The 23,934-nt window shown below is 35.5% G+C and overlaps 3 protein-coding genes and 1 pseudogene across 3 annotated transcripts; 1 reads left to right on the forward strand and 3 right to left on the reverse strand.

The window, feature by feature from the left end:
• Positions 1–1,736: 1,736 nt before the first annotated feature.
• Positions 1,737–6,640, reverse strand: LOC143542722 (receptor-like protein EIX2). The gene is made up of 2 exons (XM_077035249.1): positions 3,354–6,640; positions 1,737–2,317 (listed from the first exon to the last, which is right to left on the reverse strand). Exons 1-2 carry the CDS (start codon positions 6,586–6,588, stop codon positions 2,295–2,297), a joined length of 3,258 nt encoding a protein of 1,085 aa, XP_076891364.1. The 5' UTR covers positions 6,589–6,640; the 3' UTR covers positions 1,737–2,294.
• Positions 6,641–7,053: 413 nt separating this feature from the next.
• On the reverse strand, positions 7,054–11,102 carry LOC143542726 (glutamate dehydrogenase A). Its single transcript, XM_077035252.1, has 9 exons — positions 10,373–11,102; positions 10,163–10,276; positions 9,051–9,272; positions 8,895–8,969; positions 8,695–8,811; positions 8,341–8,591; positions 7,988–8,063; positions 7,829–7,915; positions 7,054–7,737 (listed from the first exon to the last, which is right to left on the reverse strand). The coding sequence occupies exons 1-9, from the start codon at positions 10,478–10,480 to the stop codon at positions 7,552–7,554; spliced, it is 1,236 nt and encodes a 411-aa protein (XP_076891367.1). The 5' UTR covers positions 10,481–11,102; the 3' UTR covers positions 7,054–7,551.
• Positions 11,103–16,421: 5,319 nt separating this feature from the next.
• Positions 16,422–20,152, forward strand: LOC143542704 (polyadenylate-binding protein 2-like). The gene is made up of 6 exons (XM_077035235.1): positions 16,422–16,707; positions 16,839–16,941; positions 18,464–18,537; positions 18,745–18,936; positions 19,020–19,150; positions 19,802–20,152. Exons 1-6 carry the CDS (start codon positions 16,576–16,578, stop codon positions 19,845–19,847), a joined length of 678 nt encoding a protein of 225 aa, XP_076891350.1. The 5' UTR covers positions 16,422–16,575; the 3' UTR covers positions 19,848–20,152.
• A 700-nt stretch (positions 20,153–20,852) lies between these two features.
• On the reverse strand, positions 20,853–22,573 carry LOC143542688 (pectinesterase 2 pseudogene; annotated as a pseudogene).
• Positions 22,574–23,934: the final 1,361 nt, after the last annotated feature.

Raw genomic sequence — 23,934 nt, forward strand, 5'->3', positions numbered from 1 at the left:
TAATATAATGAAATTATAAAAATGACAAGTTAAACGAGTCATGTCGTGTCAATACGCATAAATCCATGTTGTGTTCTTGTCTGTGTGTCAGACTCGACTTTTAAGTTCATAGTAAGTAGGATACATTAAACACCGATGATTAAAAAGTTACCATACCACTAAAAAAATGAATATAGAAAAGATATTCCAACAAGGTATAGTAAATTAACAATTTTTGTTTCGCTTGGTAGAATGTGTACTTATCTTCTTCTGTGGGTGACACGTTTTAAACACCAGACCATAAATCAAACAAGTTGTCTTATAGGTCGGGTTTCGACTCAAACTGGATTTAATAAACTAGGCAGCGACGTTATATATTATTTAATAAATAAAATAAGAAATATTATATAAATAAATTGTGGCTTTTTTTATCTTTAAAAAAAATTATTCAAAGTTCAAGGTTCTTTATGAAAAAATCTAAATAATTGAGTCAAAACTTTAAATCAATATGTCTTTTGGTTGTGTGTTTTGTTGACCACCACCATTCTAGACGTATGGATATTGCTCAAACAGATCTGTAAGTTAAGGCCGTCTGAGATGGGAGGCGCAGAAGTTGACCAACTAGACTGATTATCCTAAAGACTCAAAAATTTTTAAAAAGATTATTATATATATAGATGGAATGGTGTAAGGCCAAAGAATGTGGCTTATGATAAAAGGTGAAAATCGTAAATTATATATGTCTGATCAATCAGTCAGTTAAAGATAGCAAGAAAGAAATATGAATACGATACGGGAGCTTTGGTGCACAAATTTATCTTAAACGGGGAGAACTTCTAGAATATTTGTGTTTATCTATAAATAGGGAATATTTGTTTTACTTATGTAATTATGTGTGTGTTTTCATGGTGTAAATCACCCACCCAATGAGAGCTCACACTGGATGGGGTTCGGTTCGTTTATTATATTAACTATTATATTACAAATTACGAGATTCTTTATATTATCCATTTATCATTTATTCGATCGTATGATCGTATGAGTTCACCCGCCCGTCTCGATCAATTATCAAGAACAAATCCGTTTGTTTGATAGATCCGTATTATAGGACCTATTATATGGTATCAGAGCGGTAGAATCTTGTGATTCAACTTTGTTCTTGATATTTGGGTCTAATTCCGCGGTTACCCGGATGAGACATTAATTACTTGAAGTTAAGATCCGTTGAGGTTTTGGAAATAAAGTTTGAAAATAAACGTGCTTGACGTTTGTCTCGGATTCATGAATCCAGATTCACAGCCGTCTATCGTCAGATTTAGCTCGTTTATTGTTGTATGTTGAAAAGTAAAGGCCTTTATGGTAGGGATGTGCAACAGTTCATGTGACAATCGTCAAATTTTCTTCACGTTTTGTAATCTGTTATATTTTTTTTTTGTAACGTCTTTTCTTGTTAATGAAACAATTTTCTTTTCTGTCAAACTATTAGAATCCGTATATATTAATAAAGTTATAATAAAAAGTTTTAAAATTAAATAAAATGTTGTGATTTTAATTTGTTACTTTGAAAGTTTTGCTTTAAACATCAGTTCATCTCAAACTGTAAGGGCTACTTTTGCCAAATACCCAAACATCCTCCCACTTCTCCTTTCCTTCTATTTTTTTTTAAATGTGATCAATTAACAATTGCAGAGAATATGAACAGAGATCAAAATTACATACAAAGACAAGTCCAATTATATTATCAGGTTTGTTTGTTGATGAAAGAAGACTTAAGTTTGCAGATGCACACCAACTGCTCGATGAAATGCTTCAACTAAAATGACTTTATTTCACATGTTCTTTTATTAGATTAGTGGATCTTTGGTAATTTATTTATAATCAAACTTGTGTTTTGTGGATTCCTTTGAGCAAAGCTTAGAATTCTCTGTTGTGTAAACTGAATTGATTTTAGTCACCTAATTGGTGTCAAGTCTTTGATTTGTTTGTAATACATATGAGCTGATTTGATTATAATCATCTAATGGGTTACCCGTATACCGGCACATGTATGTGTTTGATGTCGCATTGTGTGCGTCCTGACACCGAGCTGCAAGTGTAAAGGCTTCATATTGCACTTCTGCATGCCCGATACCGCTTTACACGCTTACTGGCATGGGTTGGGCGTCCCATTTCATTATATATATTTATTGTTTCTTACATCGTAAGCAAATGTATAGAAAATCATTACAAACATTCATATAACATATATCCCAAGTACTTAGTTTTACACACTTTTTTCAAACTTGATCACCGAAGTTTATTTCCAATATTAGTTCCTAGGTAGACCTCTTTGTGAGACCTGCATGTGAGCCAAGTTATTAATTGTTGAACAAATGTTAACACTAAGACCATCCGTGGTGGAGAGTTATGGGTTTTTTTTTTTCAAGTTATACACAAAACGTCCGATAATGGCACCAAAATCAAAAAACAGCCGTTACTTTTACCTTTAAGAATTAAAGAAAACAAATAAACAAAGTTATTGAGGCTTTATGACTACACTTGTTTTTTGTAAAAAGTCATAACTCTGACTGGACGCCACGTGGTGCATAACACCTAGGGGTGGAGCTTTATGACTACTCATGATCTTAGACTATAGAAAGATTGTGTAATTGCCAAGGTCTCCTATGAGACAAACTATAATTGGGAGCAAAACCCGGTTGCGTAAGCTGAGAGTTTTGATTGGACATTCATGTTAATTAGCAGTTTAGAACAAATGCTAATATATATAATAAGGTTTGTTCAATCACCCACCAATTTAAAACAAACGCTTACCCAATTTCAAAATTAATTTAATTTTAGACACGTCACTTTATGCAAACATAACTCATTCAACTTTTTTTTGTCTACTTGCAGCACTTCTTACCTCGTTGCGAAACTCCATTTAAGAAGACCCAAACTCATTAACCGGTGTATAAACAATTTTGAAAACTATGTTTTCCACTAAATTAAATTCAGCACATCAATCACACCATATATTTCAAATAAACTCATGATTAAATCACACATAAAAACATTTATACGAACTTAAAAATTAGTTTTAAACACAACTGAAACCTGGATGCAAAGTTTGTGTATACGGTCAGATGTGTGCATATGTACGCTAACATATCTGTTCTGTTCATATAAAAATAATGCAAATCGATGTGTGAGTCAAGATCAATTTATACATCTCTCATTTGAAAATATTTGTGAGTCAATTTAATAAATGAGCAAAAATATTTATAACTAAAGGTGCTTGGATTTTATTTCAAACTATTTCATTAGCGAATATTTGTTTAACTCATACTCATAAACAAAGAACGTAATAGAAAAGTAAAATTTAAGTCAATACTTACGTAGGAATATGAGAAAGATGAAATTTTGAAGCTTGAACCAGGTTTCATCAAGAAAATGATAATATGCAATTCTCCATTGTCTGCTTATAAACAACGGGGCAAGGATGATCCAGAAGCCAGCAACCAATCCAACAAGTGTAAATATCACCAGGATCCAATCAACGCCGTCAGCTTCATCATCTCTTTTGGTAGTCACTTCTGTATCACCATTGTTTTGTAAACACGCTGGAAGAGGATCCCCACAAAGTTTGTTTCCTGTGTAAAATGATTCGTTGAAAGTTTGAAGCTGAGGACCTGTTGGGATTCTTCCTACAAGATTGTTGTAAGATACGTTCAAGTAATCCAAAGCAGTTAACTGTGACAGGCTCAGTGGAATATTTCCTTCAAGATGGTTCATTGACAGATCTAACGATTCAAGCTTTCCAGTTTTATTGAACGAGTTGGGAATTGAACCTGTTAGATCATTGTGTGACAGATTCAGGTATCGTAAGCCCAAGAGTCTAACAAGTTCATCAGGAATTGGCCCCGAAAACTTGTTATCAGAAAGGTCTAATGATGTCACTTGAAAGAGTATGGTGCTATATGTATAAGTATTTCCCTTTGTCACCAACGCGGCAGTAATTATTTGGATAGGTCCTAGGCCCAAATATACTGGTCCTAGGCCCGAGTATATTTTTTTTAGGATAGGTCCTATTACCAAATAATATTTATGTAGGCCAAGTCCTAGGCTCAAATCTAACTCGTGCTGAAGAGTCGAACTTAAGGCCTCACTTCCAGACATGACAGAGAAGTTTGTAAAGCATGTCGGTAGGTTCCCAGAAAGATCATTATGAGCAAGATCCAAGATCTGAAGAAAAGTGAGATGACATATTTCATCTGGGATTTTACCTTCAAGTTTGTTAGAACGGAGACTTAGAACTCTCAGACTTGTACTATTTCTTCCTATTGATGATGGAATTTTGCCCATTAGTTCATTTTCTGCAAGCTCGATGACTACCAGGCTGGTGGAATTCAGTAACCATGGAGGTAAGTTACCATATAGCCTGTTCTCATCCATCTCCAATGATCGTAAGGAAGAAATATTACCTAGAGATGATGGGATGATACCTGAAAAGCGGTTTTTCTCTAGGTTAAGAATGATTAGACCACCAAAATTCTTCCAGCAATCTGAGATGACACCTGACATGTTATTGTTTGCTAGATTAAGAAAATATAATTTCCGTGGCTTTTGAATGCCAAAACACAAGAACTGTTCTAGAGATCCTGAGATTCTATTGTTAGAAAGATCCAGGATATTTGTTGTACTATAATTAACATGTAGCCTACCATGTAAACGGTTGTTACTTAGATCTACTGTTGCATCAGGTGTAAAAGAATTAACATCTCCCAACTCTCCTTGAATGTTGTTGTGGGATATGTTCAAGTAATCTACATTAGGGAATGCGGTCCAAAACCAATTTGGGATGGTGTCTGAAATGTTTGTGTTGGATACATCTAGATGTGCTAAGTCTGTTTGTGACTGAATCCATGAAGGAAATTGAGGGCCTAAACTGCAAGAACCTGCTCTCAACGTTAGGAGTTTGAAAGGTGGAATCCAATTGTTAACATTTAGCTTAAACACCAACTTGGTATCCTCAACCGACAAATATATTAAGGACTTTAGATTGATAAAGTGGTTTTTGGTCAAAATGCCTGTTAATGAATTGTGATAAAGACTTAAAGTAACTAGATTACTGAGTCGTCCAATACTTTCAGGAAGACTTCCATTTAACTTGTTGTACGAAAGATCCAGTGAATTCAACGATGATAAGCCACCAATCGTATTTGGTATCAAACCTGAGAGTTGATTGTTACTGAACCGTAATATCTGCAATAGTGACAAACTTCCTATAGAAACCGGAATGGTCCCTGTTAATTGATTGGAAGAAAGATCAATCTCAATCAGATTTTCCAATTTACCTAGTCTTTCTGGTAATTGACCAAGCAGATCATAATTACCACTGAAATCTAATAATTCCATTTTGGGTGACTCACATTCACAAAACCTTTCAAGAAGCTCCGACACATTACCAGAAAATTTGTTCTCTCTCAGACAAAGGGTAGTGATGTTGCAAAGATTACTTAATGATTTAGGTATCTCCTCAACAATCCGATTATCAGATAAGTCAACATATTCAATAAAAGACAAGTTCTGTAGGTTGCCTAGAATCGGTGAAGAAATATCACACTTACTAACATCAAGCTGACGAAGATTACTTAGCTTAGACAATCCACTCAGTAAGGATGAAGAATTCATAAAAATGTTTGTTGCAAGAAAAAGAGTCCTTAAAGAAGGCATGCTATGGAAACCACCATGAATTCCAGCAAGTACACCACTTATATAGCAACCAGTCAGATCTAATAAAGTCAAATTACGGAGGCTGAAAATCCACCCAAGCAACATACTAGTGCCAAAGTAGTTATTTGAAAGATCAAGAACAATAAGGGATGTATAGCTAACTATTGTTGGATTACTAGGTAACTGATATAACCCACAGTCAGAAAAATGAAGCTCTTGCAAAGAAGTGAGGTTGCTGACTACCTGAAACCAATCTGAAGCCTTTGTGAGGTTGATGAACTGCATATCCAGGTGTTGCAACCCTTTAAGATTCTTTAGCCATGCTAAGCTTTTAGATTTGGCATCAATTCCTTGAAGATCTAGGACATGCAACGTTGATAGATTTCCAAGTTGGTGAGGAATTTCCCCACCGAAGTTCGAGTATGAGAGGTTAAGATATATAAGATTTTGGAAAGAACCGATGAATGCTGGAACTGTGCTGAACCCAAAATTGTTCTGGCTCAAGTCGAGGTGTCTGAGCTGTAATAGTTTGATCACTGATGGACTTATTGTTCCTCCTAAAATTTGTTTCGTTGCTTCTTGAGACCCATCATTGAAGTAATAAGGTCCATTAAATAAGTCAGGTCCACGAAGGCGAATCTCATGGACGTGACCGCTGATATTGTCGTAGACAACACCGGACCAACTACAACAGTCTTTGCCTACCCACGAAGATAGACGGTTTGCAGGGTCTGTGAGATTGCTCTTGAGATCAATAAGAGCCAATCTTTCCGTGGGTATGCATAGAACAGGATCTGAGCTTTGATTACAAAAACAGAAGTTGCAAAGAGATGAAACCAAGAGAAACAATAGGCAAGATGAGAAAAAACATGCAGGAAGAAGTGTGAGAGTCTTCATTGTGGTGATGATGAATAATGGAAAGAGTGATATGATATGATATATGTGGGGGGGAAGGATGAATAAGAGATATGAGATTTGGGGGGGGGGGGGGGGGGTGATGAGATATATGTGGTTTTAAATTTCTTTTACTAGAAAACCATTTTATTAAATATAATTTTTCCGTGGACTTGAAGACTTTTAACAAAAACAATGATCATGACTATCTCAGTGGAAGTCATGGCATTTCTCCATGTAACATGTTAAATTTGTAGTTACTTAACAATATTTATTTCTTCATGTAACATGCTAAACCCTTTGTTTATTTGATATTCAAAAAGAACAACTATCTAAATTAAATACCTTTGAACAATGTTATTCTGCATTTATTGAACAATGACATTTTGGATTTATAGAAACTATACACATATTTTCTTCACGTAACGCGTTAAAGATATTATAACTACTATTTGATATTGAATTCAAATAACTACTATTTGATATTGAATTCAATGTAAAACGCTAATTATAATATTTTTAACGTGTTATAAAGATCTTGTAAACAACTTCGAAAAACAAACCTAGTTGAGAAGGTGAAGGAGCTCGTCGGTTAGCACATCCACTATGGCTGTTATCCAAATCTGTTTCGGATCACCTGGCTTATTGGCGTTTAAATTTCTTCTGAGTAAAGTCAAATTTGAATCTAACTCGATTTAGAATTAAAAAAGCAACTTAATTCATATCTGGTTCGAATCTTATTGGTTTTTCAAGTCTATTTGAACATGGAATACCTTCGACTTAACATCGATGAGCACACAGATTAATATAACCAAAGCAAGATTATTTAAGCCAAAACAGCTTTTTAACAGCCAAAAAGGGGCCTTGTAGAGAGATAAAAAATTCAACAGTGCTTATTATATGTGACCAGACACAAATCTTCGAGTATAGGTTGTACACAGATTAATATAACCAAAGCAAGATTATTTAAGCCTCCCATCCTCTTAAGACGGTGGAGCGCGCAACTCGACTAACCCCCAATGTGAAGGCGCCCATCCGAAGGTTGCAATCATGCGTTCGACACATGTTTTTAATGCTATGAAAAGCTTTTGTCATGTATTTCTTCAACTCCTCATTCACCTTCTCTTCGTTCCACATAAACGCCTGCATGTTCTGCAAATTCAAACACCAAAAATGAGAATTTGTATCGATACATATACGAAAAGAACCAAAATGCTAAGTGTTTTTTTAATCAGATTAATACCTGAACCCACTCAAAGTAGCTAACAGTCACACCTCCAGCATTTGCATATATATCAGGAAGAATTATCACTCCTTTCTTTGACAGAATCTATAAAATATAGCATATATAGAAGTAAATAATATATCTAATAAATTTGCATAACTTATATGTAAACGGTACCTCGTCTGCTTCAGGATCAGTAGGGTGATTTGCTGCTTCTATGATGAACTTGGCTTTAACATCTCTTGCATTTTCTCTTCAGTCGACGATTTAAAGAAAATTAAATAAAACCAAATCCGAATTAGAATAATGAAAATCATAGAACTGGCAAATCAAATATTATGGAATTTGTATCAAATTTGTAGTCTGAAATCACCGATTTTAACCTTAAAAGTCAACTTATGCACTTTTTGAAAATGGAAATGTATCTGTTATTTTGACCTCAAATGTCGGCGTTTATCATAATAAATGTTTCCAAGATAAGACTTTTATGTTTTGGTTACACCAAATGTTTCCAAAAAACATGGCAATACCTGTTAAGAACACCACCTAGGGCGCATGGTACAAGTACATCACATTCATGAACAAGTAATTCATCAGCATCCATGCCATCTCCACCATCAAAACTACTTAAGCTCCCATTTTTCTCTTTATGCCCAAGAAATGCAGGTATATCAATACCATTTGGGTTCTTTATCGCTCCGGTAACATCACTCACTGCAACGATCTTACCACCCTTCTCATGAATCAGCCTAGCCACCCAAGATCCCACATTGCCAAACCCCTAAAAAAATAGTCAACACCACAGCCGAAAAAACTTTAAAGCCAATTCTGGAAATTGCCTATCTGGTCAATACAATATATCTTAGACAATTGTCAAACCATACCTGAATAGCAAAAGTCAAACCTTTGATTGACTTCCCATGTTCACTAAGTAATGCTTCTGTGGCATAAACAACACCACGACCCGTTGCAGCCTCTCTTCCCAGCGATCCACCAAGATCCTAGTAATCAAGGACATGCTATAATAATCCAAATAGTCCAATATATTTTTAACATGCTCTATATTGATATCATAAATGCTTACTAATGGCTTTCCGGTCACAATAGCCGGCGAGTAACCATGGAACTTCGAGTACTCGTCCAAAATCCAAGCCATGGTCTGTCAATATAAATAAAAATTACACAGAATTGTTTTGTTATATATAAGAATCATAAGATCAATAATCCTGACAGTACAAACCTGGTCATTGGTACCCATATCTGGCGCTGGAATGTCGGTATTCACTCCAATAAGATCATGAATCTTTTGTGTAAAGACACGGGTAAGTCGCTCAAGCTCACTCGTAGACAATTCCTTTGGTGAGCACCCAATTCCACCCTTGGCTCCACCGTAAGGAACATTGACCACCGCAGTCTTCCAAGTCATTAGTTGAGCCAAAGCATTCACCTCTCCATGTTCAACCTTGTAAAAACCAAAATACCAAACATATCATGCAACTTTCAAGGCGTTTCATTAATGTATCGATATAATTTTCCCTTTGAATATGGAATGAAAATCCAGGGTAAAATTGTGTTTTAGATGCCGCAAACTTATATAAAATCTACGAGTCATATCATCATGATTACTAATAAGAGTGAACATATATACTAAAAAAGATACGATTCATACTTTCTCATTTCCAATAATACAATCTCCAAATCAACTGAGAACTAATCATCTTATCATCCTATTGTACACTCAAAAATAGTAAATCGACAACAGAAATTCTCACCAAAATCAATTAATCAACAACATTAAGACCACAGACATAATTTACAGGTATACAACCCGATCAAATATAACTGAAACTTTAAAACTAATGAACCCACCGTTTGTTTACAATTCGGCTCAGTCCGTAAGCACGGTTTGAAAATACCAAAAAAACAGTTCAATTCCAGTTTTGAAACAAGCTGCACCGAATCCATGTTTGATAACATGTGTCGGCTTTTAAAAAAACCTCAAAGCATAACCGAACCAAACCAAACCAAACCACACCAAACATAGCCATTCCCGGTCATTTAGGCCCGTTCTGGCCAGTTCTGTTTTGTGAGTGCAGATTACAGACCCTAATAAAACAACAATGTGGGCCCAAAATCACTCAGATTAACAAATTACATTCCAAATACACAAATTCTCACCAAAATCAATCAAAATCAGTAAAATCTGTCACCAATTTCAGTAAACATAATCCAAAACATTAAAACTCTAAACCCTAAACCTCCATAACAATCATTAATCAATTAATAATCAAACACATTCACATTCCACACACAAACAGAGATCAAAATAATAACAAAATTCAGTAAAATCACCTCAGGATGATACCGAATCCCGCCTTTCATGGGACCACGAGAGTTATCATGCTGCACTCTAAATCCAACAAACGACGTCAACGTCCCGTCATCCTTCGGAATCGTACACTCCACCTGATCATTAATCCAATCCAAATCACAACACTCAATTATTAACATCAACAATCAATCAATCAACTACTGCTGCTACTAATTACAGGTCATACGTACCTTAACTTCACGATACGGGATCAACAAACTGGTTTCGACCTTAGAGTCCAAACTGAGAAGACGAGCAGCGTGACGGAAGTTACGGTTTGTTGCGGCCAGAGCATTCATTGTGAGTGTTTGGGAGTGAATAATAATAATAATAATAATGTGAAATGAAATGCGGTTATATATGAGAATTGAGAAGGTGTAGTAGGAATGGTTGGATTTGAACGCATATATATTCTGCGTGTGAATTTGAGTTGTCTAACTTCCCATTCCCATGAGGTGGTTATTTTTAGAAAATAATTATAGCTGTTTTCTTATTTATTTATTTTATTTTATTTTTTTTTTATTTTTATTTGGAATTGGTATGAGATGACTGGATTCGTGGCTGGTATGATAATCAAAGTAATTAATCGAGTATTCTTTTTATGTATTTATTTATTCTTTTTTAATGATATCAAATTTGAGTGTTTAGACTGGTATTAATTGGTTGAACTTTTTAATTTTATATAGGTTACGTAACGGATGTATGACATCTTTACTTTTGTATTTTAATAATGATTTGTATTTATGGTGCAAAAATGTAATTATTTATTTTTATAGAATACAATTGTAATTTTAGAGAATAAATATTGGAAAAATAATAATAATAAAGTTTGTTCGGGTTCAGTAGGTTGTGTTTGTGGCAATCTATATGCATCGCAACAAGAGCTAAGCCGCGCCTGAGTGGTTGGCTTGTTTTGCCTTGTTGGTTCTCTTTGATTCTATTATCGGATCGTTGATACGGTATATTAAGAAAAAAGAAATTAAACCAAGGCGGTTTGTAAAAGTTCAGGTTTAACGGGGTTTAGATCAGTTACAGTGTTAAATTAGGTCACAACTGATTTCAACCCTATGAGTCAGTTCGGTTCTAACATATTTCAATTTCTGAACCGGTTTATTTTCAACTCTACTTTAACGTGAAATGGTTTAGTGTGTGATTTAAAACGGTTCCTCAATAAAGATGACAATATGTATTTCTAGTGTCAATATAATGGTTTTGAAAACCAACTAATAAGTTGATTGCTACTCTTTAAAGTCTTTTACTGCCATTTATACGTGTGGAAAAGAGCAATTGGTGAAATAGTCAATATAAATTAAATATCCAATTCCTTTCATAGAAACATCCAAACGATTTACAATGAAACGGCAGGTAAGCGGGCAACAAGCTGTGCCGCAACGCCCTTTTGGATAGCAAACTCAATCCTACTAAAAACAAAGTTTCAAGTTGCAAGTAGTGGGTCGTTAAATCTATCGTGTAATCAGTAAAAAAACAAAAATAAGAGGAATTTCACTACTATTTAAATGCCAGATTAATATTGTATGAATGGTACAAAAAGATTAAATGAAGCTAAAATGGTTACGTACACAAGACACTTTATATCTTGAAATATAAAATATTTGATCGACTTTCTAGAAAACTAATCCTTAAGTTGTTAACTGAAGGAAGAACATGGAACCCACTCAAAAACTCAATATAAAATCATTATTCAATATTAGTCAAAATATAAATAATTTAATAAATTCCCTTACATGCATACTTATTCCATATCTTTCAAAGATAATATGCGTGCAAAGGTTTCATTCTTATCATGTGGTCATCATGGGGAATTTGAGTTGCACTTTTTTATAACACTTGTTAACCATGTGAGGTAACTCTTGATAGTTTAATAAGATAATATGCTTGTGCTACAAGAGTACAAGGCATAATAAATGATGCTTGGGATTGGACAACTATGTTATAGTGATCATTCAAAATTAAAAAGGTTAAGACCTTTCAGAAAAAAAGTTTATTCACAATTACCCTATACTATATCTCGACTTCTCGAATCGATGCTAGTATTCTCTGTCCTTGTCCCTCTCCCTCATCGTCTGATCTACATCATCGCTTCTATTGTAGCTATGCATTCTTCATATTCGTAACAATACCATTATTACTCTTTGTTTCGATGTGTGCAAAGATTTTAAAACATTTGTAAAAAAAATATATGTATAGTTTTATACACATCAAAAGTTCAACATATGCAAAGCTAGAAGTCTATGAAGGTTGTCAAACTGTTTATTATTTCATTCCCTCAATATGTGTACATATACAAGGTATAACAATAAATCAGGAAATATACAAGGAAAGAAATGGATGGATGAACTAGATCACGACAGTCTAAGTAGCATATTTATAATTTATATATTAACCACGCGCAAAGTGAACTTGAAACCGAACAAATCTTTCTCTATCTCGTATTGTTCTTGTCATATGTTTTATAAGAGTAGTGTTCAGTATGAGGGAGGGAGAGAGGCGGAGGTATGTAGAGTAATACAACAAGAATGGAACATTGATATCATAGAAGTGAGCATCTTTCGAGATACAACTCAATTCGAATGTTGATTATGTTCAAAAATTCAGGTTGAACTCCATGTATAAACTAGAAGACGTCATTTGTAATCGGCAAAACAATAATCGTATTGTGACACAACAACCCTAATCAGGCGCAGATGTTGGTTCGCGGGGAGGGGGGGGGGCTTCCTTATAAGCACTAAACTTTAAATTATTAGGATTGTTGCATTTAAAAATAAATTAATGCAGTTATTAAGCTTCCTTAAAATGATCTTTTGATTTTCTAAGTTTTTCCACATTAGACTAAACATTATATATTAGCAAACGAAGAAGTGTTTCAAAGTTCTTCTACTATTTACTATATTGTTCAAATGCTTACGTTATAAGAGTGATGCAACATACGCGTTTTTGTTTCAAACCATCAATTTATTTCTCCTCAATTGGCTATTGTCCGTTTTTATTTCATACCATTAGTTTATCACCTACTTTTCTCTTTATATACATTGTAATTAATGTGAGTGGGACCCATCTCAAGTGTTTGTTGTTGTTCTTGTTCACAAACTATTAGGTCACGTGTATTCATAAAGCTCCACTACTAGGCATTATGCGTCACGTGACGCCTAATCAAAGTTATGGTTTTTTACAAAAACAGGCTGTAGTCATAACTCTCCACCCCCAGGCATTATGCGCCACGTGACGCCCAGTCATTATTAATTTTATTTGTTTTTTAAATACTAAATCATTTAAATAAATTAACATAAAATTAAAAAATACATTAAACTTCCAAATAAAAAATACATTAAACTAAATCAAAAAAAAATACATCAAATTAAAAAAAAACATAAATAATACTAATAAAACTAAAACTCATTTATATTTTTCTAAAATTTCCGCTCGTCGAGTGGCTTTTAAAGATTGGACTATCGGGTTGTCTTTGGATAGCTCGTTTGATAAAACCTCGATGTCTTTGGCATTTCATTCCTTCTAAGTAGGTCGACGGCGTCCAAAATTACTTGAAGTCGTTGGGTTCCAAGTTCGTGTAAATTTTGGAGTCGAGAGTTCATTAATTTGAATTGGCTTTCCAATTCGGGATTCGAACCCGTTGCCGACGACGAAGCGACCCATTTCCCCTTTCCTTTGCCTTTGGTTCTTCTACCCCCCGGCCGAGGCATCTCGGTAGTATTCACGGCATCATTATCGCTTAAGTTGAAGTTTCGAGCGTCGTAACGGGGCGTGTCTGGATCAACCGAAGACGATGTTTTAGACTTTTTTTTTACGCGGACCACCTTCGGCTTCGGCATCCAACACCATGACCGATTTTGGGTGATGCCTCAATAGATCTTTCCAAATGCCAAAGTAGTTGAAGGTCCCGCCGACCTTATGTTGAAACTCAGTCAACGCGTTTTCCATGACTTCCGCGTCCGAGACACCGCTACTCCTAGTTCGATTAATCCGAGAGAAAACCGTATGGAAAGCCATGCATTTGGTGTTTATGTCGCCCCATTTCGACAGTAACGAATCTTTTTCTTGACGTGAGTTCCCGCCAAGGTTGTGAAACCTCTCTATAATTTTGTGCCAAAATACCCCCGTTTTTTAATAGTTCGCTAAAAAAATAAAAACATTACAAGTTTAATGTTTGTTATAAGAAATTTAAAAAAATATATATGTATTTTAAAAACCTACCGCATTTGGCATCTTCCGATATCTGGCACCAAGCACGAGCACATAGTACGCACTCGTCGATACTCCACGCTCTCACCGTCTTTTTAACCCGAGGTTCGCCGACGGGCTTCTTTGCGTGTTTTCTCGGACGTCCGCGTTGGCTCGAACCGCCTACGGTCTCCGGGACGGGTTGTGTCTCCGGCACGAACTCGACCTCAGGTTCGGTCTCCGGGACGGGTTGGGAACCCGAACCGGCAAAAATGTTTGCTGTTGTGTTTTGGAAACCGGGCACCGCATTCGGCATAGAGTTTTGTAAAAATGCAATGTACGCGGCCATTTCCGGGTCAATCATATGCGGGATGGGTACGGTTGGCGTCGGGGCGGTAGATTGGTTCGGTTGTGGATTTTGGTTGCCTTGACGGGCATATTGGCCGAAACCGAGAATATTTTGTTGTTGTTTGGAAACATTTTGGTAGAAATATTTGTGTAAAAGATATAAATTGGTATTGAAGTGGAAGAAATGTGTTAAAAAAATGAGTTTGGTTTGTTTATATATTATAAATATAATTAATATAATTTTTTTTTAAAAAGCCAACGGCTCTAAGACCCAACGGCTATTTTTTTTATTTGTGTGCCAATATGCGCGTTTTGTATACAACGCAACCCAAATCAAACTTCACATAACGCAGGGGGGCGGTGTACCCCCGAGTTTTCGTCTACAACGTTGGTGGCAACGTTGCCACTACGGGTGGTCTTAGGGGAAGTTGGTACCACTTCATTTTTTTATTATTTTTTTTGGGGAGGAGGGGGGGGGGTATTTTTTTTTGTAACCTTTACTCCATTCGTGAGGGTAGAGAGTACCATGTCTACCTTCTATCATAGACTATTGGTCTGCATCTTTGTCCATGTTGTAAGGCACTGAGAAAATTCTTAATTTTATTGTGAAAAGTAATTATGTTCCGGATTAATATTAATTTATTTTGATTATTTCACCCATTGCTCTCAAAGTTATTCACCTATTTCGCAAGTTTTGATCACTATGTTTATACATAAAAAAACTCAACTTTAAAGCTTGACATTGTTAGATAGGGAACCATCTTAAACCACACGAAACCATTTCACGTTGAATATGCATCTTAAGTATCGAATGTCCTCATATGTCAAAGGAGATAAGGTTTAAACGAACTTTAACTAGAGTCCATTTTAAACCACACGGAACCATTGATTCCAATAGTCAAAACTAGAAGTATTACACAAAATGAAGATTTAGGTAAAAACTTGCACATCGGATATGTGAATGGGATGCCAAAAAGATAATTAAATTCAAGACTAGACGAAATGTTATCGAATTTCCTTTGAAGTGAAAGAAAAACATATTTAATTATGTGACTCAACACAAGATATACAAACTAACTTATGAGCCCAACAAAAATGCCAAATCAAGGAATTCATAACCAAATTTTGAATCTAATTTTGCATCAAGCCTGACTTGTAAATTCGAAAACTAACAATTATATAAGAATTCGAATTCAGTTCAACTTATTTATTTTTTCAATTCAATTCTCGTATTTTAAGAGACTGAACTAATAAAACACAACTTGATAGATCAAAGATGTCTTATCATTACATTTATTAACGGTAATTTAATCCACTCTTAAAATACTATACTAATATCTACAACAGAACTTGAACCCTCAACTCATCTCAACTCACCTTATAACACATCAACATACTGTTGAGCCAAATATCATCTTATCTAGAGGTGTACAAACCGGGTATTTTTATAAATCAAAACCGGTTTCTGGTATTTGACCAGGTTTTGACTGAGTTTTATGTTTTTTCTTTCTGGTTTTGGGTAGGGTAGGGTTTTGACCGGGTCGTTTACGACTCCAAGGAGAAATCTTATACCAGGTCATATCCACTGGTTGAATGGAACAGGGCATTTTGTGCACCTCTAAATTCTTATCATTAGTTTTAACAGGTCAAATAAAAGTCTGCAGCCCAGCCCAGCCCAGCCCAGCCCAATCCCAGAACAAAATTCCAAAAACACCCCCAGGAAATAAAAAAACGACATTATAGCCCTTCACCATCACCATCATCTCATTTCTCAATCATCGATCAACCACTCTCTCACCACTAACATTCAAAACCCTAACATCAAACCACCAGATCGGACATTACTGCCATGGATCACACATCTGAGCAAGATCAAGAGCACGAAGTATACGGCGGAGACATTCCAGACGAAGGAGACATGGACGCCGATATCGAGATGTCCAGAAGCGAATTGGAAGGCGATGAAAACAATAACTCTAAGGTCTCTATATTATTATTATTTCAATTCCGGTGTTTTGATTTTTTTAAGCGATTGAATGCGTGTGTGTGAAGTGAGTTAAAGCCCTAATTTAATTTATATCATGTTTTTGTACCTTTATTGATTAAATTTAGGAATTGGAGGATATGAAGAAGAGATTGAAGGAGATTGAAGAGGAAGCCGGTGCGCTTCGAGAAATGCAGGCGAAAGTGGAGAAGGAGATGGGATCAGCTCAAGGTTATTGTGTTTAATTTTGATGTTTTTGTGTTAATTTTGATATACTTGCCCTAGAGGATGAGAATTATTATTGGCGGAGTGGTGGTAGTTTAGGTTTTAGTACTTTGTTATTGTTATTAACTATGATTTGATATGAAGTATGAGCTAGTGAATAAAATTTTTATAGTTATTGAAGTTGTGACACTGATATTAGGTTCAGTGTTGTAGAACTCGCGAGGCACTATTTGCTAGTCGGTTGGTGGGCTGCCAACTAGCGATTAATCAGGATTAGTCAGATTGGAATTTTTATATGTAATTGTCAGTTTTACACACACACATTTTTAAATGTAGTTTTTAGTTTTATATATACAAATACACATTTTTATATGTAATTTTCAGTTTTATAGATACACATTTTTATATTTAATTTACAGAGTCAGGCCGGAAATTGGATGGTGATTTGGTCTGACTAGGACTGATGTAGTTCGACTAGACTTGATTAGGGTGGATCTGGCCGATTAGCGACTAATTTGGCCGACTGGCTATAAATTAGTCAAATATTCAGTTGACCTCCGACTACCAACTAGTCGGCGATTTGTTCCGATCTTCCCAATCCTGATTAGGTTTAAAGAACAAGTGTTGTTCCGGGGTGTTTGAGCGCATTGTTAAGAGTCTTTATAATAGGGAAAAGCTTGCTTTAAGTCTTAATTAGCAGTGAGAAGCAACTATGTCATTTCTTCGTAGGCGTGGTTTGATCATGTAACGTGTAGGTAGACTGTTGGACATAATTTACATGAATAGTTTTGAGTTTGAATTCTTTTTTTGTGAAAGGTTTTATATTTGAACTATGTTTCTTACCAGTTGAACTCTTAGTAAGCGAAAACTGATGTAGCAGTTTTTTTTATATTATATATTAATATTTTGAGACTTCTAAAACTCTTATGGTTGTGATGAGGCTTGTTACCATGCTCTTCTCTTTAAATCTACAAGCGTAATGACATTGATAGCTGCAACTTTAGAGAACTGTGAATGTATAAGGTAATCAGAATTAAGCACTTGCTATGTTGGTCAATGCTATGGACTATGTATTTAACCAGTAGTTCTTTTTTGAGATCATAAAATTGAAGAAAACATTTTTACCAACAGTTGATATCACCTAACCATAGACAGATCCTGGAATTCACATTTTAATTTTAGCAGGAATGATAAGTTTAGCTAACAAGATGTGAGGCTTTGCATACATAGGTGCTTTTAAAATTCAGCTGATGGTAGAAAATTTTGAAATATGTTACTTGCTCATGCATTTTGCAGTATACCTTAGATAGTAATTTGAACTTTGAAGAATATACCTTAGATGCATTTTGCAATAGCCGTTGCTAATGACTAATGAAAAATTCATGAACAAGTAATGTTGCAAAATCTTTATTTTAGCAGTTACAACACAATTTTTGGCTTGCAATCAAGCTTTATATGAGCATGCTAAATTGTTAATTTATTATTTGTACTAACATAATGCTGTTCTTTTGATTATGGGCATGTCTAGATGATTCTTCTGGTGCTTCTGCAACTCTGGCTGAAAAAGAGGAGGCAGATGCCCGTTCCATATATGTTGGTAATGTGAGGTTCTATATCCTTTCACCTTATTTTATTTTAATGTACTTTCCACTTGACATAGTGCACTATAAACTAAGAACATTGTTGTGTTATTTTTTTTATATTTAGATTTTAATCAATAATTCTTTTGTTTTTTTTAAATTCGCTGCAAGATAGTTAAAGTCGTTCAATATCTTATATTGATATTAACATTGTCTGTATAAACTATAGGTGGATTATGCGTGTACACCTGAGGAGGTTCAGCAGCATTTTCAATCATGTGGAACCGTGAACAGGGTGACAATATTAACAGACAAATTTGGTCAGCCAAAAGGTTTTGCATATGTAGAATTCTTGGAACTCGAAGCTGTTCAGAATGCTGTCCTTTTGAACGAATCAGAGTTGCATGGCCGTCAACTCAAGGTCTTAACTTTATTACTATATTAGCTTTGCAGTATTATCAAATCCGGGCTTCAAATTTTTATAAATCGATTTGACTCGTTCAGGTTGCTGCTAAACGAACTAATGTTCCTGGGATGAAACAGTTTAGAGGGAGGCGGCCCAACCCATATTTTGGATTCCCTTCACGTAGGCCTTACATGGCTGGCCCACCAATGTACTCTCCTTATGGCTACGGGTGTGTATCTGAATCTATCCTCATTAGGCTCAAGCTCGGATCATTTTACTTACAGAGGGTGTAAACGAGCAGAGCCAAGTTTGACTAGGCTTGAGCTCAGCTCCAGCTTGTTTTATTTACAGAAAGCTCGAGCTTGTGCTTGGCTTGTTTCGAGCTTGGCTAGTTTATTATTTATTCTAAAGTTACAATTATTATTTATATAAGAATACAGTTATTTGTATCATATTTAATAAAATAATGATTATTAAATAAATATATATTAAATATGCATTAAATAAAAGTTATATAAATAAGAGGCACTTTTAGGTTTGTGAGCCGGCTCAAGCTCGATTAGTGAAGCTCTGGCTCTAGCTCTGGCTCATTTAATAAATAAATTTATTTATAGGCCCGAGCTTGTTTAAGCTTGGCTCGATTCGAGCTTTTGACTAGCCAATCTTGAGCAGCTCACGAGTGGCCTGGCTCGTTTACACTCCTAGCTGTGTAACATTGCAATTTCAACCCGTTTACTTAATACTTATGAGTGAGTCTATTTTGGTCAAAGTCCAAAAGGTCGAATTTTGTAATTCACAAAATCCTTTTAACTTATTATAACTTATTCAATATTGATATAATATGAATTTTGTAATCGGCTTGAATTTTGTTACTTTGCAGAAGGATTCCTAGAGCTAGGAGGCCAATGAGGTACCGGCCATATTAATCAAGCTATTCTGCTTGTGGCCGAAACCAGCAATGCTCGTATGAGGTCACACTAATACAATTTCTTTAGTCTTAGATCTTGTATCATTATGTACTATTGCTTCCATTTGCCAAATTCCTCAACCTTCTTCCCTAGATTTATTTTCAAAGATTGTATGCACTTTAACATGCTTTTGAACCCAGAATCCATAATCTTTCATAGTCCAAAAAACGAATTCTTGTGATCTTCAAATCATAATTAAACAACATTGTGATAAGAGAACAATGCAAACATAGTGTTTACTGCATGCCCTTTTTTTGGTGTTTTGGGATACAAAATTTTTGCGGTTATTGCTAACACTTAACACCAATAAGCTGTATATAACAAGACAAATAAACAAACAATATCATACAAATTTACAAATTAGCCTTTAAAGTATTTTGCATTAACACAATTACCGCTTAATGTACCCTTACTATGCCTAATCGTTTTTAAATTTTGTTGCACACATACTTTTCCCTAATATATATATCCCCTATTAAGTATGAGTTAAGGAAACAAGCCTATGTGTTTGTCCCCTTCTTATTCTTACATTTGCTTACAAATAAAAACAAAAAACAAATGTACATACATACATACACTCCCTCCTAAAGTGTATACGTATTTATATATTACATATACATTCTCTTGATCTTCAATGTTTGAGGTTGTTTTGGGGGAGGAAGAAGCCATTTAGAACCCTCAAGATAGGAAAGGCTAATAAACGTTTTAGCCTCTTCAAGTGTAAGCTTTTTTACATATGGTTCTCTCCCGTCCGTTACTGCACTTGGTCCTGTGTTACCAAATTCCGCGAAGTATATGTTCCTACAAAAGGATTAACGAGACGGTCGTTATTTTGCATAAAAAACACGAGTTAAATGAGATATTCTGAAAGATGCACAAGTTATACACGGGTCAAAATGAATTCAGGTCAATTGACCGAAAACCAGTTTTCTGACTCGTTTCCGTTCAACCAATTATGTGAACTTACGTTTCTGGCGAAGGCTGCCTATTAGAATCCCAGGCTTTAGGGTCAACGCTTTGACCGAAGTCCGTGTAAATAAACACCACCTTTGAAAACTTCTTCCATGCTCTACCTAAGAACCGCCCCTTTCCATTTCCCGTCAAACGACAATGCACGAAAACATACCCGGTTTCTGATTCAGCCATTTCACGTGCATGCGCGGTTATCCATGATGCCAATTCTCCCGTAATGCAATGCACTTCTCTGTTCTGCAAACCCAAAGGTATTTTTTTCTTATTTTTTTGTAAATAAGATGAAATAATATTAAGAAGTTGTTACATCACAACCACTTGCTTACCAGATAGATTTTCCATTACCAAAGATGAAATCAGCAGTGCCTTCAATGTAACAATCTTTAAAGAAATGGCGGCCACGATCATCGCAGAATGTATCTTGAAATCCGTAAAATCTGACATTGTAAAATGTAGCCATGTCCCCTCCTATCCTCATTGCTGCTGCTTGAGCTCCTTGCATTTTACCATCAGGTCTCGGGCTTGAATTCTGTATGTTCCAAACACATGACTTAAAAACAAAACACTTTATTCATGCATAGAGATGCATGCTATGTTAAACACTCGTGTTGGTGGCCGGTCAAAACAAATCCATATATTTTTTTTTCACTTTTAGCAAAAGAATTTGTTATACCAAAACAAATTCGGATAATCTCAGTAATAATTTAATTTAGGGGCGTGTATGAGTCGGTTTTGGGCTCAAGTTTACAGTTTTTGAAAGCTGTAAGGTTTTTACAGCTTTTAAAAACTGTTCGGTCTTGTGTCAGTTATTTTTGTTCACCATTTAGAATTGAAATTTTTGAGCCGAAAAAATACTGGCCCAAAATAATGGGTTTGAGTCTAAAATTTTTCATTAGCTTATGTGCCACGGTGGACATTAGGCCCGTTAGCATAAACTATATCGTCTGGTTTATTATTTGGGTTGAAACTGCCACCTTATACATGCATGAATGCCAATTTTCTTATTTGATGTACACTAATGTAAAATGCGGCTAACCGACCTTAATGTGCAAATTAGCAGCGACAAAATAATCACCATCGACGGTTAATGTCCCGCTTTCCACTGTGGTATACTTTGCAGCATTTCCATTAAAGACCAAGGTAGGCATATCTTTCGGGTCTCCTAAGAACGTAACGAACTTCTTACCCCTTTCCATCTTAATCTTCTCAGTGTATTCTCCGGGCCTGATAAACACTACAACTCGTTTCTCATTCTTTTCTGGAATGCTTGCTACTGCTTCTTCAATTGTCTTGAAATCTCCACCGCCCGTCTTCATGACCCTTATAACTTTTGGCTCGGCCTCTGCGGCCTCTAGGGCTGGTTCAAGAGTCCCTTTTCGGGCTTCTAAGGGTTTTACATTTTCGTCAAACCAACTTTGAACGCGGTCTGGCTCTTTTGGGATTGGTATGGTATCATCCGATACGATTGGGTGAAAAGATATCAAGAATGTGTTTAGAACAATGAGGAATATAAGTCTTACCATTTCACCTTTTTGTTTTGGTTGATATGTTGTTGGTATGTTTGGTAATGCAAATTGAAATAATATTTGTGTATATATATAGAGAGAAAGAGAGGATTTTGAAGGGTGACAAAGAGGTGATTTAGAGGAATTGATTCTCCTATGGGATTTATTATTGATCATACCATCCCATGTTTTTTGCTATTATCTCTCTCCATCACTGAAAAATAGAAATACGAGGTGGTCATTATTAATCCCTTTTGAGTTACAAATATATTTTTAATTTTTATTGATATAAACACATTTATGGGAACTAGGTGTGTTCTTTAAATGATTATTATTGTTAGCTAGTATTTGGTAATTAGTCAATCACAACCCCATCCTTGAAGAATTGGTTGATATACGAGTTCATTTGGGTCAACTATGGGTGTACATGATGTAGATGTAGTTTGGTTCGATTATTAAGCTCCACTGAAATTGAAATGTCGGTTTTAGGTTTGGTTTGGTTATTTTGGTCAAATTAGTTATAGGTTGGCCAATTTAGTTATAGGTCGGCGAATTTAGTTTTCTTCTCATCCCTAGGATAAACTAAAATTAGACAACGGGTTGCAACGAGACAAAATCATAAAACTTGTTAACTTGGTTTATATGGGTTTGCTCCACACGTTACGATTGTTTTCCATCACATATTGGTTGTCGTCAACATCACCATTGCCAAAGAAACTGACACCACTGCCACAACCATTGTCGACACTACCCTTAGTTGCCAGTGGCGAAGGATATTGAGGGCCAAGGGTGGCCCCGCCCCCCCTGTTTTTTTTTGCGCAACAGTAAATTTAGCCGTTTTTCGTCCGAAAATTATTATACGTAGTGTAAATTTACCCGTTTTTGACCAAAAATTTGAGCCTGGCCCCCCCTCGATGATGAATTTTTAAATACATTTTGAGTCCCTCCCCCCCACCCACCCCGGACATTCGTGTCCAAGCTTCGTCACTGTTTATTGCCTCAGCCATTGGCAACACACACCACCACTTGTCGTTACCATCACCTCCATCGCGGCGTCTTTGCCAACATCGTTTCTACCTCTACCAAGGCAACCTGCCACCACCGCCCGCAACACCACCTCTTTACCACTGCATGCCATACTCGCTTCTATTGACACCTTAACTGTTGCCATTGGTATCTCCACTTGGCGCTAGAAAAAATATATAGCAGATAAACCTATATCCATACCGTGTTTTTAAACGACACAAACAACTGAAAATACATTTTATTCTTAACGTGAAAACAGTGAGAACCAATTTGCTGTTATCATTAGGTTTATTTTTATAGGTGTTTGCTGTTATTGTTTGTTCGTATTTGCTAATTTTCGATTATGAGACGTTATAAGTATTTTTTGATTTATATTTTGTTGTTAATATTAGATTTTTTTCTTTTCCTATCATAAGTATTTGCTGGTATTTGTTGTTATTATCTTGTTCTTTATTTTGATTTTTTTGTTGTAATTTTTAGGTTTTTTTCTTTGTTATTATAAATCATTGTTTATGTAGATTGGTATTGTAGTTGGTATTTTT

Source organism: Bidens hawaiensis, unplaced genomic scaffold, assembly GCF_021521415.1.
Source record: "Bidens hawaiensis isolate Kalapana, Puna unplaced genomic scaffold, B.hawaiensis_p1.1 tig00012954_1, whole genome shotgun sequence".
In the NCBI taxonomy this organism is placed as follows: Eukaryota; Viridiplantae; Streptophyta; class Magnoliopsida; order Asterales; family Asteraceae; genus Bidens; species Bidens hawaiensis.

Coding starts and splice junctions, on each gene's coding strand:
- LOC143542722 (XM_077035249.1), bottom strand. CDS start 6,588: ATGAAGACTCTCACACTTCTTCCTGCATGTTTTTTCTCATCTTGCCTA. Junction 2,318..3,353: donor CATCTTTCTCATATTCCTAC/GTAAGTATTGAC, acceptor GCTCACATGCAG/GTCTCACAAAGAGGTCTACC.
- LOC143542704 (XM_077035235.1), top strand. CDS start 16,576: ATGGATCACACATCTGAGCAAGATCAAGAGCACGAAGTATACGGCGGA. Junction 18,937..19,019: donor TGCATGGCCGTCAACTCAAG/GTCTTAACTTTA, acceptor TGACTCGTTCAG/GTTGCTGCTAAACGAACTAA. Junction 19,151..19,801: donor TACTCTCCTTATGGCTACGG/GTGTGTATCTGA, acceptor GTTACTTTGCAG/AAGGATTCCTAGAGCTAGGA.
- LOC143542726 (XM_077035252.1), bottom strand. CDS start 10,480: ATGAATGCTCTGGCCGCAACAAACCGTAACTTCCGTCACGCTGCTCGT. Junction 9,273..10,162: donor GGATTCGGTATCATCCTGAG/GTGATTTTACTG, acceptor GGTTTTTACAAG/GTTGAACATGGAGAGGTGAA. Junction 8,812..8,894: donor TTGTGACCGGAAAGCCATTA/GTAAGCATTTAT, acceptor CTTGATTACTAG/GATCTTGGTGGATCGCTGGG.